General features: G+C 53.6%; 2 protein-coding genes across 3 annotated transcripts in view; one reads left to right on the top strand and one right to left on the bottom strand.

Annotated features, from left to right (window-relative positions):
* Positions 1 to 3: 3 nt before the first annotated feature.
* The window catches only part of DNAH1 (dynein axonemal heavy chain 1), a 72,012-nt gene continuing 56,036 nt past the window's right edge, over positions 4 to 15,979 (bottom strand). The window contains exons 55-78 of the mRNA XM_066195677.1: positions 11,441 to 11,632; positions 10,815 to 10,982; positions 10,339 to 10,530; positions 9,777 to 9,908; positions 9,436 to 9,561; positions 8,869 to 8,988; positions 7,910 to 8,059; positions 7,343 to 7,503; positions 6,998 to 7,223; positions 6,716 to 6,911; positions 6,379 to 6,530; positions 5,695 to 5,895; positions 5,149 to 5,289; positions 4,558 to 4,716; positions 3,988 to 4,119; positions 3,650 to 3,820; positions 3,062 to 3,241; positions 2,808 to 2,984; positions 2,458 to 2,628; positions 2,122 to 2,252; positions 1,657 to 1,801; positions 1,213 to 1,419; positions 611 to 845; positions 4 to 258 (exon numbers count right to left, since the gene is read on the bottom strand). Of these exons, the coding sequence (XP_066051774.1) occupies positions 137 to 258; positions 611 to 845; positions 1,213 to 1,419; positions 1,657 to 1,801; positions 2,122 to 2,252; positions 2,458 to 2,628; positions 2,808 to 2,984; positions 3,062 to 3,241; positions 3,650 to 3,820; positions 3,988 to 4,119; positions 4,558 to 4,716; positions 5,149 to 5,289; positions 5,695 to 5,895; positions 6,379 to 6,530; positions 6,716 to 6,911; positions 6,998 to 7,223; positions 7,343 to 7,503; positions 7,910 to 8,059; positions 8,869 to 8,988; positions 9,436 to 9,561; positions 9,777 to 9,908; positions 10,339 to 10,530; positions 10,815 to 10,982; positions 11,441 to 11,632 (3,987 nt within the window). The 3' untranslated portion in view covers positions 4 to 136. The remainder of the gene's footprint in view (positions 259 to 610; positions 846 to 1,212; positions 1,420 to 1,656; positions 1,802 to 2,121; positions 2,253 to 2,457; positions 2,629 to 2,807; positions 2,985 to 3,061; positions 3,242 to 3,649; positions 3,821 to 3,987; positions 4,120 to 4,557; positions 4,717 to 5,148; positions 5,290 to 5,694; positions 5,896 to 6,378; positions 6,531 to 6,715; positions 6,912 to 6,997; positions 7,224 to 7,342; positions 7,504 to 7,909; positions 8,060 to 8,868; positions 8,989 to 9,435; positions 9,562 to 9,776; positions 9,909 to 10,338; positions 10,531 to 10,814; positions 10,983 to 11,440; positions 11,633 to 15,979) is intronic.
* On the top strand, positions 8,438 to 15,754 carry LOC136296202 (HAUS augmin-like complex subunit 3). Of its 2 annotated transcripts, XM_066195092.1 has the most exons (5): positions 8,438 to 8,520; positions 12,137 to 13,365; positions 13,525 to 13,961; positions 14,604 to 14,820; positions 15,090 to 15,754. In XM_066195092.1, exons 2-5 carry the CDS (start codon positions 12,154 to 12,156, stop codon positions 15,339 to 15,341), a joined length of 2,118 nt encoding a protein of 705 aa, XP_066051189.1. In that variant the 5' UTR covers positions 8,438 to 8,520; positions 12,137 to 12,153; the 3' UTR covers positions 15,342 to 15,754. The 2 variants fall into 2 exon arrangements, with proteins under 2 accessions (XP_066051189.1, XP_066051188.1); XM_066195091.1 differs by lacking the exon at positions 8,438 to 8,520 and having other exon boundaries at positions 12,112 to 13,365.

Genomic DNA, 15,979 nt, shown 5'->3' with positions numbered 1-15,979 from the left:
TTTATTGACACACCTCAAGAGGGGAAGGGCAGGACTCACCTGAACAGAAGGGAGGGCAGGAGGAGAGGGGGGCAGCAGCCTGCCTCAGGCCCTCAGCTGCAGTGGGTTCCTGGGCTGGCTTGACTGCATTTTTTGGCTAAAAGTCCAGGGCACAGATCAAGGCCGTACCCCGTTTGATCCAGTGCTTTTCTGGCTTGTCCGTAGGGATCTCCACAGCAATCACATAGTTGGTGGAATGGCCCGTTGTTGACAACGTGCCTGTGTAATGGGGGAAGCAAGGGCACAAGGGTGGTGCTGCTGCACACTGACCAGGGAATCCCAGACAAGGGACCCCATCCAGGAGCCCTTGTCCCCACCCTAAGCCAGGTGACTGGCTGAGCAGGGCTCGGGGAAACAGGCTTGTGAGCTTGAGGGGACCTGGCCATGGACACTGCTGCAGAGTTAGCCAGGGTGCCTGGCTGCTCCATTCACTCAACCACAGCAGGAGAAATCTTCTCCCTGGCTGGCCACTGCCAACAGTACCTTGCTCTATGCCCACTTACGGCAGGAGGAACTCCCTCCTGCCCCTGCAGCTCCCATGCTTCTGGAAGTCTGCCTTTAGGGCCCCTACCTGCACGGGTGAGCGTCTTATAGATGGGGCACAGGTAGGAGCCGGATTCTGGAGGCTTGCGGTTGGCGACAGGCAGCAGCCAGATGACAGCCATCTCCGTGTAGAGCTCCTTGGGGCGTGACTCTGCCAGCAGACCTGCAGCAGCGTCCCAGCGGGCACCCTCCAGGAACAAGCCGTGGATGTAACAGCCCACCTTGGGCGGGTGTGTCAGCTCCTTTACCGACTCCTTCATGACCTGCCCAGGGGAGGGGCCGCCAGGCCCTTGCTCAAGGCGTATCCCTGGGGGCTCAGCCCCAAGAAGCCTCTTAAGCAGCCCTTAGTTAAGCCAGCGCTGCCAAAGGAGAGTGTGCTACAGCTCTCAGAGGGGCAGCCTGTGACAGAGCTGGTGGAGGGGGATGTGAGCAGGTCTGGAAGCAAAAGCCTCTGCCAGCCTTGGGGAGGTGTCTGGCAGTGTGGGTAGGGTGGGTGTATCCAAGCACAAAGAGGATGGTGGAGCCATAGGCAGCTGTGTAGCCTGGTGACTTCACCTCTTGGGCAGGGCTTTTGTGACCTTCTAGCAGGAGATTCCAGATAAATTCTGACTCTCCACCTGATTTACTGACCTTGAAGCTAAATGAGATGGTGTCGATGGAGATGACAGACTTCCTGGCAAAGTTCTGCAGTGTCCCAGTGAGGAAGGCCTGGGGGAAGAAGAACCCACTGATCCAGAACACAGAGGGGATCCCATGGCTGATCCAGTTCTGCAGGAATTCAATCCGCTGCACCAAGTCGTTCACCCACGATGCCAATGGCTTGAGCGACGGATAGGCCTGTGGGGCACCCACAGAGGGAGGTGCTGAAGGCAGTCAAGGACAGCCTGGACCTTGTGCCTCAGCTGCTGAGAGCTGCCCAGAGCCCAGGGGCTGGGAACAACTGTGAGCTGCACTAGGCAGGAGACATCTCCATGCCAGGGGACCAAGAGACAGCCCAGTCCAGCAGCAGTTGTTAACCCATTCCTCTGATTTGGGTGAGCTCTGGCAGGCAGCTGGGCTGGCTGGGGCACTGACCTTGGCATTCCATATTTCGGGAACAGTGTTGTTATACAAACTGCTGGCCATTAGCTCCAGCCGAGAGGACATCACGACCAGGCCCTTGAGAGCTTTCAGTAAATCCTTCAGACTTAAGGCAACCTCCTCCAGGAGCTTGTTGTACCTACAAAGAAAGGGGAGAGGGAGCAGAGTGACTCTGTGCAGTGGTTAATCACCCACTCTCTGATCAGAGAAGGTGTGGATTTTTACACACAAGTGAAGCTCCTCCATGTAACCCCCAGCCCCAGTCCTCTTCAACAGGGTCTCATAGCTGCTCCCCCAGCCCTAAATTGCTGACTGCAGCAGATGGAGACAGAATCAGCTAAAGGTCCTGGCTGGAACAACACAGTTGTGCTCAGTGCTGAGCTTCCCCAAAGGTGGGTGGCAGCAGGAGCCTGCACATCTCGGCTGTTCTCTAGGATGTCATCCCAATGGGAGTTTTACCTGATCACCTCCTGCACCAGCACTGTGTTCATGGATTCTTCATAGAGCAGTGGGTATTTGTGGATCACCTCCTGCACGTTCATGGTGTCAGGCAATTGTGCCAGGATGTCCTTGGAGGTCTCCTCCACAATCTGGAAGGAAAGCAGCAAGTGGGTGCTTTCCCATCCTTCTAATCCAGCCCCATGGCTGCTGGGAAGGGGGAGAAGTAACACTAACATGGCAGTGCTATTGCAGGCACCCAGCAGGCAGGGTGACATCTGCTGAGGGCTGGTGCTTGTGGTCACTGCCCACACTGGGCACTGGCTGCCAGAACACTGTCAGGACTGGGGCACCCACCTCTTCCCTGCTGCGGCCTCCCAGCGTGATGGTCTTGGGCTGCAGCTGAGCAATGGCCCCCAGCAGAGCAAAGGTCTCATTCTGAGCGAAGGTGATGTCAGCATTGTCGTGCAAACCAAAGAGCTCTGGGCTGTCATTCAGAGGCAGGCCCTTGATGTATTGGAGGTAGCCCTGGAGAGGAATCCACACAGACTGTGAGGCCAAGACCAGCTGAACATCCCCAGGTTCTTACAAATTTATATTCCCCCAGGGACCTGAAAATGCAGTGGGTTTCAGAGAGGAGAGATCCCCTTTGCACTGTGACAATCCCCCTGGATCTATGAGCTGCAATTTGTGACTTGAGTACTTACATTTAGGTCAGAAGAGGTATTGATCTGCTTGTAGATACCTGATTCAGAATAGGCAAAGTCAGGATTTAAAACCTCAGGTTTGTAGAAATCTTCCAAAATGCTCATGATGCAGCGCCGGTCCCAGTCGTCGGTCACGCGGCCGCCGTAGTTGATCTCCCCAGCCGTGTATTTCAGGACCTGCAAGAGACCCCACCATGGTTCTGATCCATGTCTGCATGATGAGCCTGTTCCCTTGCAGGAGGGGCAGCTCTCACCTTGTAGGGAATTTCTGCATATTCATTCAAGAACATTTGCAGCTGACTGATGCAGATGCGGAGGTCTCCATCTGTGAACTCATAGGGGATATTGAACCCCAGAGGCCCAAACTTTCTCCTCTCCAGCATGTTCCCATGGAAGAAGCAAAGAGACAGCAACAAGGATTTAAACTCTGTGACCTGTGGGAAGCAGGGAGAGGAGTTGCTCAGCTTGGGTGGAGACATCCTTGGAGGGAATCAGGTCCTTCTGGGACCTGGCAGAGCAAATGTGCCAATTCAGGAGTGCCAACTGGAGCTTGGAGATGGGGAAACCTCAGTCAGGCTGCTGAACTAGGGAAAGCCATGGCTCACTCCTTGCTTAAAGGGAGTTGCAAGTGCCTTATTGCCAGGCCTCCAAAATACTGTTTCTTCTGTTTCTCAAAGTAAAACTTCCAAGTGGCTTTTCACAAATGTGAGTTTATGAGAAACACCTCCTTCTCTAGCACACAGATTCTCTATGCCTGGAGAGGAGCAACATCCAGGTAGAAAGCATACATTGGAGCAGGCATGGAAAGGGAACAACAAACAAAAGCACAACCTGAGTCTTACCTTGGAGCAAGAATTCAAGAAGTCATCATTGAAACTAACGTAGGACTTGAGCAGGTTGGCCTTAACCCCACGGGGGGGCTCGACGGTCATCTTGGAGCCATTCTGGAGAATGGACACTGGGAAGTGGTTGCTCGGTAGACTGGTGAGCCAGAGGCGAAAGTCTGGATGCACCTGGAAGTCCAGAAGGCAACAAGCACTCAGAGGGTGCAGGCACAGCCTCTGCACTGACCCTCTGGTTCTATGAGGAGCCTATGGATGGGTCTGAACTAGAGCCTCCCAGGCTCCTGCCTCCTGCCCGTTATCCTCAGAGTGGGCACCTGCTCAGTAAAACATCTCACCTTGCTGGGGTCAATTGCCTCGATGAGTCTCTCCAGGGAGGGCATCCAGCTGGGGGCCAGGTGGCAGTTCTGGAAGAAGACCCAATTGCCCTGCTCCATGGCATTGTGCAACATGGCTTCAGCACGGGGGCCCTGCAGAGGCAGAACGGGAGAGTTCAGACACCCTTCGCATGGCACACTGTGTCCTGCTGAGCAGGACAGGGAGGCAGCTCCCTGGAGCTGGGTGGAAGGACCATTGTCCAGACCTACAGCCTGGCTTTGCCCCCATGGCTCAGCTGGATCTTTGCTGTTTGATGACACAGCAAAGTTTTTTTTTCAGCTTTTACAAGCCTGTGAGGGAGGGTGGAGAGAATAGAAAAAGTGCAGATGAATTTGAGAAGTTAGAGGGCACTGTAGTAGGAGCTGCTGCAGCTCCCACCCCAAGGGGGTAGAAGCAGAAGGTTGGTGAGTAAGGGCCCTGGGGCACGAGGGTGTTTTCACAGTGTTGCAAGTGTTTGCCCTACTTGGAGCTTGGTGAGGTTGATACGAGTGCCAGGACACTGCTGTTCCTCATATGCACTGACAGCTTACCTGTCCTTGGCCCAGAGAAATGGCAGAGAGCTTTTGTGTGAACTTCATTTCTTCAGCAAACCTGTAGAGGTCGGCAGCGGGGTCAGTGCCTGGGGACAGCACAAACACCAGGGGGGTGGTGGCAGTGGATTCCTTAAACACTGCTGAGAGGTCAGTGGTCTGCAACAGAGAGTTGGTTAGAGTGGAGAGGCCATAGCAGAACCATGCAGCACCTCCTCAGACTTCCTGGCCTCCAACTCTCCTCTAAGGCTCCAGCATCCTCTTGGGTGCCAAGGCCAGGAACATGATCAGTGAGGACCACATACAACTCTCCTCTGGCCGCATTACAGTCAGGGCATGAACCTCTTTCCCATTTGTCATTAGAACTCCCCCCTTGTACACCTGCAGTATCTGCCCCCTCCTAGTGGGGTTTAACTGGTGGACATCATAAAGGCTATCCCTCATCTAAGACATAGGTATTTCCCCAGCTGTGGGAGGAACACTGGCTGCAGAGAGGGATGAGCACCCTCACTGAAGTTGGCTCATTTACCACAAGCTCATGGTCTCCTGCTCCATTCCCGTTCCCATCAGCACCTGCTCTTGGCTGGTTACCTGTGGCTCGATGAAGCGCTGATCCAGGTTCAGCACCACAAAGTCCTGCATGGCATTGGTGATTTTGTCTCCACGCAGACACCGCAGAACCAGCAGCTTCTGGAAGGCATCAAGCTCATCTTGCCACTTCCCAGGCAAAGGCTCTCTGCAAAGCAATTAGGTGCATTTTGGGGGGACGTGCCAGCTTCCACACTCCACAAGAAGTACCCAAGTTGCCTGCAGGCAGCCATTGGGGCTTCATAAGGGACAAGAACCTTCCAGTCCCTTGGCTGAGGTTGTTGTCTGTAGCTCTGAAGCCATTAGCACGCAAGACAGAACTGCTTCCACTGGGGAAGCAGCAAATACTGCTGCGATATAATACAAATAGGGCATTGGGATAAGGCTCTGCCTTGGGCAAGCAATGGTCACCCCTGAGGAGACAAGGCAGTGTCTCATCCTTTCCTTTGCATGGCACTGCACTGGGAGCGAGCTGGCACTGTGTCAGCTCCTCTTGCTCTCCCAGGGCTGTCATGTGCAGTAGAGCTAAGCTGACAAAGCAGGGGACACTTGCCTGTGAGGGTTGGGGCTGTCAAAAATGGTCCTGAACCCTTCAAGGTTGGCTGCAAAATCGTTGTCAAAGTCAGAGAAATTCTTCAGGCTGCTCATAGCCAGGATGTCTCCCCATGCTCTTTCATTCACCCAGGTTGGAGCTGGGTTGTCCTTCATTTCCTTTATGGCCCCTCCTGACAGCAGATACCGCCACTCATCCTGGGAGCAGGATATGATTTGATCATGGATAATAGCCTACCCACCTGAGCTCAAGGCACATGGTGCCATATCCAAATAAAATCCTGTATTATCCTTCTGGCTGCTCTCCTGCCAGGTGTGTGTGTCAAGGAGTAACTGAGCTGGAGGGTCTGGTGAGATCAACATAGCGACTGCTCAGCTGCCACTCTCTGCTAACCCCTGCCTGCTCCCTCTGAACTCATTAACCTTTGCAGCAGTCTGGCAGCAAACTGGCAGAAGCTGCAGGTGATTCAGGCTAGGCAGCTCTGCATGTAGACACAGAGAACAGTCTGAAAGCTGAATAAAGACAGAGACCCCTGTGTTCATCCAGCAGGCTGCCAAGCCTGTTGCTAACCCCAGGGAACAAGGCTCCTTTTCCACCCAGCACACAGTTGTAGGGGCTGAACGGGCTGTGCTTGAGCTGCCCTGATGGGATCCTTTCAAGGACTAAGATGACTTGCTCACCATATCGATCCGCCCCTCATTCATCAGGATCCGGGCGCTGACCAGGAAGGCAAACATGAGCTTGTGCTTCTCGAAGAGGCTGCGGCACACATTGCAGTAGAGGCTGAAGGTGATGTAGTTGTTGATGTTCTCCACCCGCTCTTTCAGCTCCTCTGAAAAAAACAAGGGTGGTAGGTACCATGGGGGGGTGACACCTCATGGAGACACATCAGCTCTGGGCTCCTGCTCACAGAGGCACACCCGCACCCTGCCCAGGACCGATGTTGCTCTCACACACAGACTGGGTTCAGATGTGGGCTGAGGGAGAGGATAGGAGGGGGCTGTTCTGGGCAGTCACCTGATTTCTCAGAGTTACGGATTCCCAAGAGGAAGATATTGAGGAACCACTCGAGGGAATACTGGTACATGGGGTCCACGTTGGACAGGTCTGAGACGCAGAAGTAGAGGATCTGTGAGCGGACAGCCACGGGCACATACTGCATGCGGGTGATGTTGATGTCCTTTTCCGTCTGCTCTGCCACCATGACCTTGGCCTGGAGGACAGAAGGAATGTCATGATTAGTGGAGTGCTCGCAGGGGATGCACAGCTGCAGTGGGGAGAGCACCTTTCACTTCTGACCTGGATCTCTCCTGCCTTCAGCTTGGATGCCTCCAACACTTTGATGAGTTCCAAGTCATCTACAGGGTTTCCTTCAGAAGTGCTGAGCCGATACAGGATCTGGTCTTCTATCTCCTTTAGTTCCTGACGCATCTGGGCGTTGCTAACAATTAGCTGGTTTCTATCTTCTTCTAAGTCAGGCCGCTCTGCAGCCACCACTTCTCCCAACAGTTGGTCTTCCAAGCCACTACAACAAAAGCCATGGAAATGAGGGTGGCAGGTGAGGGGGCAACATGCCTGAGGGTCTGAGGACTGCAAGGAATGAGGCTGAGCAGCACGGGCAACTAATGGGGTAAAAGCAGATACCTGGGTGAGAGGGTGAAGTTGATGAGGGTGAGCTTTGTGGAGACCTCAGGGCTGTAGTGAGGGTTGGGCAGCTTGGTGGTGATGTACATCTTGAAATCTTCATGGTAGGGGATCACTGTATCCCCCAGCTTCAGCACAGTGCTGCCTTCCTGTTTGAAGGTCTGTACCAGAGAAGGACAAATACAGGAAGGCTGGGATGGCTACCTCTTGTGAGGGAAGGCATCCTGCTGTGCCCTGGGCTCTGCACTGAGGAGAGAGTCTGAAGGCTCTCAGGACAGAGGAACTCCAAGCTTCCCTGTGGAACTAAAGGCCTAAACATGAAGACAGCATTTGTATTTCAGGCCCAGCCTCCCAGGCAGAGATGCCTGCTGGCAGAAGACCAGTGTGTGCAGGAGCCTGTCAATGCATTGGAGCCCTGGCCAAAGCATGGGACTCACTCATCTCTGAGAGTTCTGCCTGCCCACAGAGATCTACAAACACACCACACCCCATGGCACCCTGGCCGGCTGGGCCCTTACAGCTCAGCCAGGTACCCACTGCCCTCCCTGCCAGGGTGAGACACAGGACCTCTTTCAGCAGGACAGGCTCAAGGATGGGATCCAGCTCCTCGCCGACATTCTCCAGCAGGAAGGGCTTCCCAAAGGTAATGGTGTTTTCCAGAGTGGAGAGGAAGTCCCGGTCACTCAGCTTGGCCACCTCCAAGCTGTTTTCCCTCTCCTGAAAGTGGAGGAGAGCAGGGGAGAGCAGGGTTTCTGCAGTGTCCTGCCACCTTCACACCCAGCTTTGGTGCACAGTACACCTCTCACTGGACTGATTTAGCTCCCTGAGGCAGCAGAAATAATATCTTTTCTTGCTCAGCTAGACTTTGGCTATTTTGATAAGTTTATCCCACACCAGCAGGCACTAGAGACAGCTCAATGAGGCAACAGAAAAGTGGGGAAATAGGGACAACCTCCTTCACAGACCCATACTCCTCTGGAGCCCCACACTCCTAATTCAGGGCAGAGCCTGCAAAGTGAAAGCAGGTGGGTGGGAAAAGCCCTCAGGGAGCAAAACAGGAGCAGCTGCCTCAGTCTCCTGACTGATCCTTCAAAAGGGCAGTAAAGTATATCTCTGGGGAAGAGGTGGTGGTTAGTGCTTCCAGCGTTTTAGCAGTACGGACAGTGCTCAACAGCCAGGTAATGCCACCCTGATCCTTCTCTGTCCTAGAAACCTGAAAAACCATTATGGGAGATGCTGGTGTTGTTTTGTGAGGTGAAGGCTCCCAGAGTGTTAGTGGAGAGCCAGAGTGGGAATCTGATGTTTTGCTTGTTTACATCAGGGTTCCTCCTACCCTATACTGCTTTCCCTGAGAAGGGAAATCCACCTGGGATGAATGTGGATGTGGAGACTGTCTGGTGCCGGTTAGGTTGGGCTGGCATAGCTTGGGGTTTTGCAGCTCTAGAGCCAAAGCCTGAGGTTGCTCTGCACAGCTCTTGACAGAAAACTGTTTCCCCTATCCTGGCTCTCCTCCCAACAGCTCTTACCAGATTCTTGATCCACTTGTTTGCTTGTCCTTGTGGGTCTATGTAGTGAGTCCAGCGCAGGGAGAATCGGGTTATTACCCCATTCTCCACAGACAGGGCATCGTTGGGTAAACCAACAATCTAACAGGGTAGAAAAAGTTGTTGGGACACCTGGCAGTGCACATAGGTGACCAGAGAGAAGCCCTTGCTGCCCTAGCCCCTGAGTGCTCCCAGCGGGTGGACAGGGGATAGTGGTGAAGGTACCTCTGCCAGAAGCCAAGCCCTGGGATGGGGCTGTGCTGTGGGGTCAGGCTTGGGCAGGCTCTGGCCAGAGCTTGGCTCTGGGCCTGGGGTTTGTAAAGGACAAGCCTTACAGGTCAAGGCTGATGCCTTCTTTGCTGCTGCCTAGGCCTGGCAGCAATTCCAGTTCTGCAGTGTGGAGATACTTGGCCATTATCCAGCTGCTTGCTCTGGAGCCTGTCCTTTGGGACAGGTGATCCTGGTGAGTGGTGAGGTGACTGCTTTAGTCTTTACCTGAGGCCCCTTCTTCCTCAAGTATTGTTTGGTTTGGGCTTTTTTGAAACTTGCCTGCCAGGAGCGGATTTCCACGGGGTCTCCAAGGGTGCTGATGAGGCTTGCATCCTCACTGTGGGGAATGTTGTTTTTGGCCAGCTCCCTCATCCACTCTGTGGACAGTGCTGCACGGTAGTCTCCCTGCCATGAGAAACACCATCATTGCCCTTCTTTAAGTTGCAGCTGGTCTGTTTTGAGTATCTAAACTCTCCTGTTCCCATTCAAATGGGCCCTGTGCAGCCTCTAGCACAAGTGGAGAGAGATCCTGGAGGGATCTCACACCCTTGTGTCCTATTCTCTTCTCCCTGGCCAGGACAGCAGAGCTGCAAACTGAGTGCTGAGCACTGCACACTTACTGTGAAAGGGCCCAGGTAGGCCACAAAGCCAGCTGCAACCAGCACATCCCCAGAGCTGTTGTTGATTTTGTCATCCAGGTTCTCCACAGTGTCCTGCCAGCGCACCTTCTCATCAGCCAAGCTGTTGATGAGCTGTGGGATAAGTTGCACATGTGAGAGCTGCTGTGTGGTCTAACCTTGTGTCCTGGACCTGGATAATGTCCTTGATCTCTGGATAATGCTGCTGGTGACTTTGGTGACCAGAGGCTGGGGTGGCCCCTAACATATTCCGAATTCTGTTCCTGGCTTTAAGCACTCAATCCTGGGATTACTGGGCTGTTCTAAGCTGTCATGGAGACCCACTGTTAGCTGAGAAAGCTGTGCACAGGAGGACAGCAACTTTTTACATCAGTGCCTGGCTAGCTTAGCTTTCCAGTCCTGTTGAGCTGCTGGGATCAGGCCAGGTAGCTTCAGCCTGGGATTGTCATGAGCTGCAGGCACGTGGATGTTTTCACCACTGTGCTGCTTGATCTGAAATTGAGCTGCCTCACATAAGAAGGCAGAACCCAGCTCTGTCCCTTACCACATCAGCACGGGCCAATCTGTCCAGACACTGCTGACACTTCCTCTCCAGCTCCTCCTTATTGGCTTTGCAGGCCTCGTACTTGTCTTGCAGCTGGGCAATGCCATCTTCAACGTCCTTCAGGCGTTGCTTAGCTTCGTCAAGGACCAGCTGAGTGGCACGCAGGTCTGCCTCTGCCTCCCGCAAGGCTTGCTGGGGAGAAATGCACAAGGGAACAGTGGGTATTTTGGGTGTGTGGTCAAGCTTGTCCCCCAAAAGCCAGAGACCTTGTAGCAAGAGTTGGTTTTCCATAAAAGTGCTTGCTGCTAAGTTCTAGCGACTGATATCTCAACATCTCAGTCAATCCAATCCCTGGATGACAAAGGTGTTGCATCATGACCTGCAGAATGTGGTGATTCCCAACATCTCCTGCAGAAGAGAGGCGCTAGTACTGTGTTCCCAAAGACCAAAAGCAACTGGGTCACAGAGTCTCTTACCCGCTTGGGCTCCACGACCTTGGCCACAAAGTGGTACTTGTGCATGGCACGCACCCACTGGCAGATGGACGTACAGGCTTTGGAGACCTTGGCAATGGCAGCTGGCTGAAACTCATCATTGTCAATGTAGGGCTGGATGGCCTTGATCACACTGTCTGGAATATTGTCCTGCAAAAGAGTGGTGGGAGAGAAAGAGACTTTTCTCAGTCAGATCTCTGGTATGCTCATCACTGATCTCCTGAGGGCTTCCCCCAGAGGCAGCAGCACCCCAGGACCTGACAGGGGTGACATCACACTGGAGCAAGAGGAATCAGATTGCTGCATGTTAAGGTCTGGGAGCCACAACTGTGGGATTGGATAAATCTCTTCCCATACCACTTCTATCTAGCTCCTCCACACAAAAGAGCAGGGGGACAGAATGTGAAGACTTGTGTGTCAGGGTCCTATTTGCCCAAGGCAGTGAAGTGCACCCAACTCACATGAGGGCTTCCAGGCCAAATACACCCTCATCCTTGGTGTTGCTGAAGGGTGTTTCCCACAAGAAGCTCAATTTGTTGCTGCTGTTAGAAGGATGTCTGCGAGGAAATACCTGATCCCAGTCACAGCTTCCTTCTGCCACTGCTTACCTTATCATAATCATACAGGCTATTCAGGAACTGCACTGGATCCTGGAGGAGGGCCCTGCCTGGCTCCCAGTAATCATCCACCTTGGTGCCTATCTTTTCTCCTGCCACCTTTTTGGGCTTTTTTCCATGCATAATGCAGACAGCTTCAATCACGATCTTCACGCCAAGGGGAGGCCTCTGCAGGGCTCGTACCTGCAAAACCCAAATGGAAACAGTAGGTTATCCTGATTCCCTGGGAGATGGGGTGCTCAACCCTCCCTCAGCTGGGCCGGAGGAGACTGGGACCGGAGGTAGGACACAGAGGATGCAATGCACAGGCAGCAAGGACGGAGGCAATTGAAGGGAAAACTGGTTATCAGAAAGGGCATGGACCAAACTAAAGATAGGCTGAAGAAGCCTGCTCTGGTACTCTAATAGATGTGTCCCTATGCGCTGAATATGTCTTGGCAAAGCTGAATCTGTATGACCCTAGGGAAGAGGCTGTATGGAAATGAGACACAGGCAGGCTTTCTCCCTTGTTCTACGGGCTCTTATTTGTCTTGTACCCCACCACAGCAATGAGCTGGTCTTCAGCACTTGTGGAGGGACTGCTTGAGTCTCCCCTCAAGCAGGCACCTAGGAGTGCTGCTGCAGCACCCTTGAGATGACTGTGGGCATCAGGACCTCTGAGGATGACTCCTGCTTTTTCCCTTCTAGTGCTCACCATCCTTGCCATGTTCAGCTGGAGGTATTCCCAGGCCTTCCCACTGGACACTGTCAGCAGAGCAGCGGACTTTATGGCAACGCTGAGGCTGATCTACCCCCATGCAGACACCCTCTGTGAGAAGGACTTTGAGTGGCTCTTTGACTGCCCTGAGACAAAGCAATTCCTCGAGTGGTTCTGCAGCACAGTGGGTGAGGAGAACGTGCTGAGCCCAGCTGAGGTGGAGGCCTATGAGGCCCTGCTGGCTGCAGGCAAACCCATCTTGGAAGGCGATGCCCTGGAGGAGGCCCTGAGGATGTGCTGCCATGTCCCACGGCTCCCGAGCTCGATAGTGGAAGAGGGACCCTCTCAAGAGGCCCTGCAGCAGGAGCTTCAGGAGCTGAAGCACTATCGTGACTGCCAGCTCTGGAGGTACAGGAAGCTGTTGGATTGGACAAGGAAGCTGCAGCAGGAACAGAAGTATTTGGAGGAGGAGGAGAAAGTGGTGAAGCAGGAGTTGAGGATGGCTCATATGGACCTGAAAGCAAAGATCTTCAAAACTAGAGCTGAGTTGAGCCAGGTCAGCAAGACTGCAAAGCAGGTGTCAGAGTGTCATGGAAACATGGGGATGGGCCAGCTGCCAACACTGCTGTGCCAGATAGATCTTGCTCCTTACCTGGAGCAAGAACAACAAGTCACTGATATATTTGAGAGCTTCATCCAGCAGGTCCTACCAGAGAGTGTGCAGGCTCCAGATGTTTGGGAAGCAAGTGCACAGGGAGAGAGCAGCCTGAAGGAAGAGCTGGAGGCTGAGACACAAATGGAGTCATACTGTGAAATACCAGAAGAAAGAAGAGGAGCTTCTTATCGAGAATGCACAAAGACACTGTGGGGGGTGGCACCAACAAACTGGGAAATATTGGTCCAAGATTCAAGGGCAGAACTCCTAGTGGAGGGAGGGGATGAGAGAGATGTGTTAAGCAGGGAGAGTGAGGAGAGAGATGGCAGCCAGGGAGTCACAGAGAGACGGGACACCAAGAAAGCATCAACGCCAAAAAATCTTGGGACTGATGAAGATGAGCTGCTGGAGGACCAGGACAACTTCTGGAAGGAGCTTGGCCGAATAGAGACAGCATATATCTGTGCCCGGAGGGAGGTTATAGTCACAGCAGCAAAAGTGGAAGGCACCCGTGCTGCGTTGGAGTGGGCCCAGAGGACTCTGGAAGCTCTTGAGGATAACCAGGTAAGGTCCCATTCCTCCACCATCCTATGTGGCAGGGTCTGCCTGTGGCACAAGCAGTCCCTCCTGCTGACTACTGGAGCACAGTTGACAAGTTGGGAGTGGGTGGCAGAGCCAGGCAGCGCAGTGTCACCAGCCTATTTGTGTCCCCCTGCACACCAGGCCGTCAAGGCTGAGCTCCAGAGCCAGGCTCCCATGCTCCAGAGGCAGCTGCACGCCCTGCGTTTCGACATCATGCTGACAATGACACACCAGCTGCTGCCCCTGCTCAAGGCAGAGGCCCACCGCTTTTGCCTGCCCATCCTGCACAAGCACTTCAGCCTGGAAGTTGCCCACCTCCAGAACACTGCCAGGAGACAGGAGGAGGTGGCTGTGGGGCTTTTGAGCCAGCACAGCCGCCTGGATCTGCTGGAGTTCCAGCTGAAACGGGAGAGAAAGGAGCTGGAACAGAAGGCTGCTTGGCTGGAGAAGATTGAAACCATCACCAGGGAATCCCAGACCAGGCTGCAGGAGCAGCAGAACTACTTTGGAGATGCCAGGTCCTCCCGGAAGGGTCATCCACGCAAATGGATAGACCCCAAAGACCTCACTGCTATACGGTAAGGGTCTGGGGGGGCAGGTTCTGAGCTTGAAGAACAAACTAGGTGAGGGGGCAGTGGCATAGGAGTGGCCGAGACAGGCAGCAGACCCAAGCTACCACATAGACTAGCAGTGCTCTTCTGCCAGTGCAGAGCCACTGTGACTCCACGGTGGTGTGAAGTTCCCCAGATCTGCTTCTTTCTGGCTGGCTTGAACTGATGAAGCAAAGCATGGGCTTGGAGAATGGAATGAGTACAGAAGACAGAAGTTTTTTTCTGGAACGTTAAGGTAGAAAGTGTGCAGGCAAGTCTTCAGCCATGGAGAAGGAGAGCTGGGCCACAAGCTGCTTACAGCAAAACCTTTCTCTGACTAGGTGTCCTGCATTGACTAGGTCTTCTCAGTCTTCCCCACACAGTTTTGGAGTAGCTGGTGCTGGTGTCTGCCAAAAAGAAATCACACACTGGCTCTTGAGCCAGCCTGCTCCTTTATGGTGCTCTTCCTAGAGCTCCTTGACACAGGATGCTCACCAGGAGTGGCTGTCTTCTCATTGCTGATGTACATCAGCTCGCATCCTAGTCTTACAGTGCACAACAACCTCAGAGCCCTGTTCTTCCTCAGTGCTGGTGCTGTACTCAGCTCTGGCTGGCTGTCCTCTCTCACAGGCTCTGGGACATGCTGATGGGGGAAGATCAGGAGAAGCAGCCCTTCCGCAGCTACGAGGCCATGGCAGCCAAGTTCTCCCAGCTGGTTCAGGACAAGAGGGCACTGGAAGCCCAGCTGGAAGCTCCTATGCCCCAGGTGTCTGCCCTGGAATCCTCCATAGAGGTGCTCTATCACCAACTGTACGACAGCTCCAACCAGCTGCAGCTGTCCTCGCCGGTAAGGAAGCATTCCTCCTCCTCCCCTGGGCCTTGCTGGCTATGGGACAAAGGTGATTCTAACTGTGTCTCACGTGTACTATTTAGTGTTGAGATTGAGCTACCTTAGCCAAGGTGTCCCAGTAAGCCACCTCTGCTCCTTGGACTGGGAGGGCTTGGAGGCCAGAGCTGGGTGGGTAGTTTGCTTCTGGGGGGCTGAGATGTTCCACAGGTATTAGGAAAATCCCCTTATTTCTCCATGTTCACATGAGTTTGGGTTCTGTCCCTTAGGAGATCTCTGAGCTGATTCAGCAATTGATCATCATGCAGGATGACCTCTACCAAAAGCTGATAGACCTTCTGAGTGACTTGGAGATCAAGCGCAGGTCTCTGGAGAACCCCATGCTGCAGGCAGAGCGCAACCTTTACGTGTATTTTTACTGCAATGAGGATCGGCTGAGAGAGGTGGTGGAGGAGCTGGAGAAGCAGGCATCAGCTTCCTCCAAGGGACCCCTGAGGAAGCTGCCCTATGGGAAGGAGTAGGTCAAAGGGGTCCTTGCTCCCTGCCACAGTAGTGGTGTCCTCTTTCGGTTGGGCTGGGTCCTTAACTCTGGACTAGGAGAGAACTCTGGTGGTCCCTGCTCTGGGGACAGGTTACTTGGGTCATGACCTGGCAGTTTGGTTTAAAAGAAACTAGGAGCTTCAGAGTATCTGGGGGTCTGAGTGCTGGTTTAGATGATGTGTAAGAAATTGATGCATCTTGTGGCATTGGAAGCCTTGGATAGATGAGACACTTCTCATGCCAGCTCTACAAGAGGATGGGTGCTGGGGGCAAGTGGACCAACGCTGTCTGTGCCTTTCCCCACTTTCTGAGGAAAGGGGTTTTGTGTGTTTTTTGGAAAATAAAAAGGCGTGTTACTCACAACTGCAGAGCAATAAGGCTGTCCCTCAGTGGTGAAATCTGTACTTATTGAGTGTGCTGTCTTGGCTATGGAGTGTGCTGTCTTGGCTATGGACTGTGATGCTTGCAGGCTCAGAATCGCCCTTTCTCTCACTAGCCTATTTCAAGCCAATATTCCTTGAATTCAGCCTGCTGCCTCTTCTCTCCTGTAGTGGATCCCTTTTCAAAGAGCCTACAGTTTCAGGGTGCTGCCAGCTCTGTCCCTGTGCTGCACAGGCAG

Source organism: Chamaea fasciata, unplaced genomic scaffold (genome assembly GCF_029207755.1).
Source record: "Chamaea fasciata isolate MVZ Bird 193981 ecotype frontalis unplaced genomic scaffold, bChaFas1.0.hap1 SCAF_13, whole genome shotgun sequence".
Classification (NCBI taxonomy): Eukaryota; Metazoa; Chordata; class Aves; order Passeriformes; family Sylviidae; genus Chamaea; species Chamaea fasciata.
The sequence above is the reverse complement of the archived record's forward strand: the minus strand, read 5'-3'. Positions and strand labels throughout refer to the sequence as shown.

Excerpts from the sequence above, each read along its gene's own strand:
- LOC136296202 (XM_066195091.1), top strand. The coding sequence starts at position 12,112 with ATGACTCCTGCTTTTTCCCTTCTAGTGCTCACCATCCTTGCCATGTTC. Across the intron at positions 13,962-14,603 it reads AAAGACCTCACTGCTATACG|GCTCTGGGACATGCTGATGG; the intron begins GTAAGGGTCTGG and ends CCTCTCTCACAG. Across the intron at positions 14,821-15,089 it reads AGCTGCAGCTGTCCTCGCCG|GAGATCTCTGAGCTGATTCA; the intron begins GTAAGGAAGCAT and ends TCTGTCCCTTAG.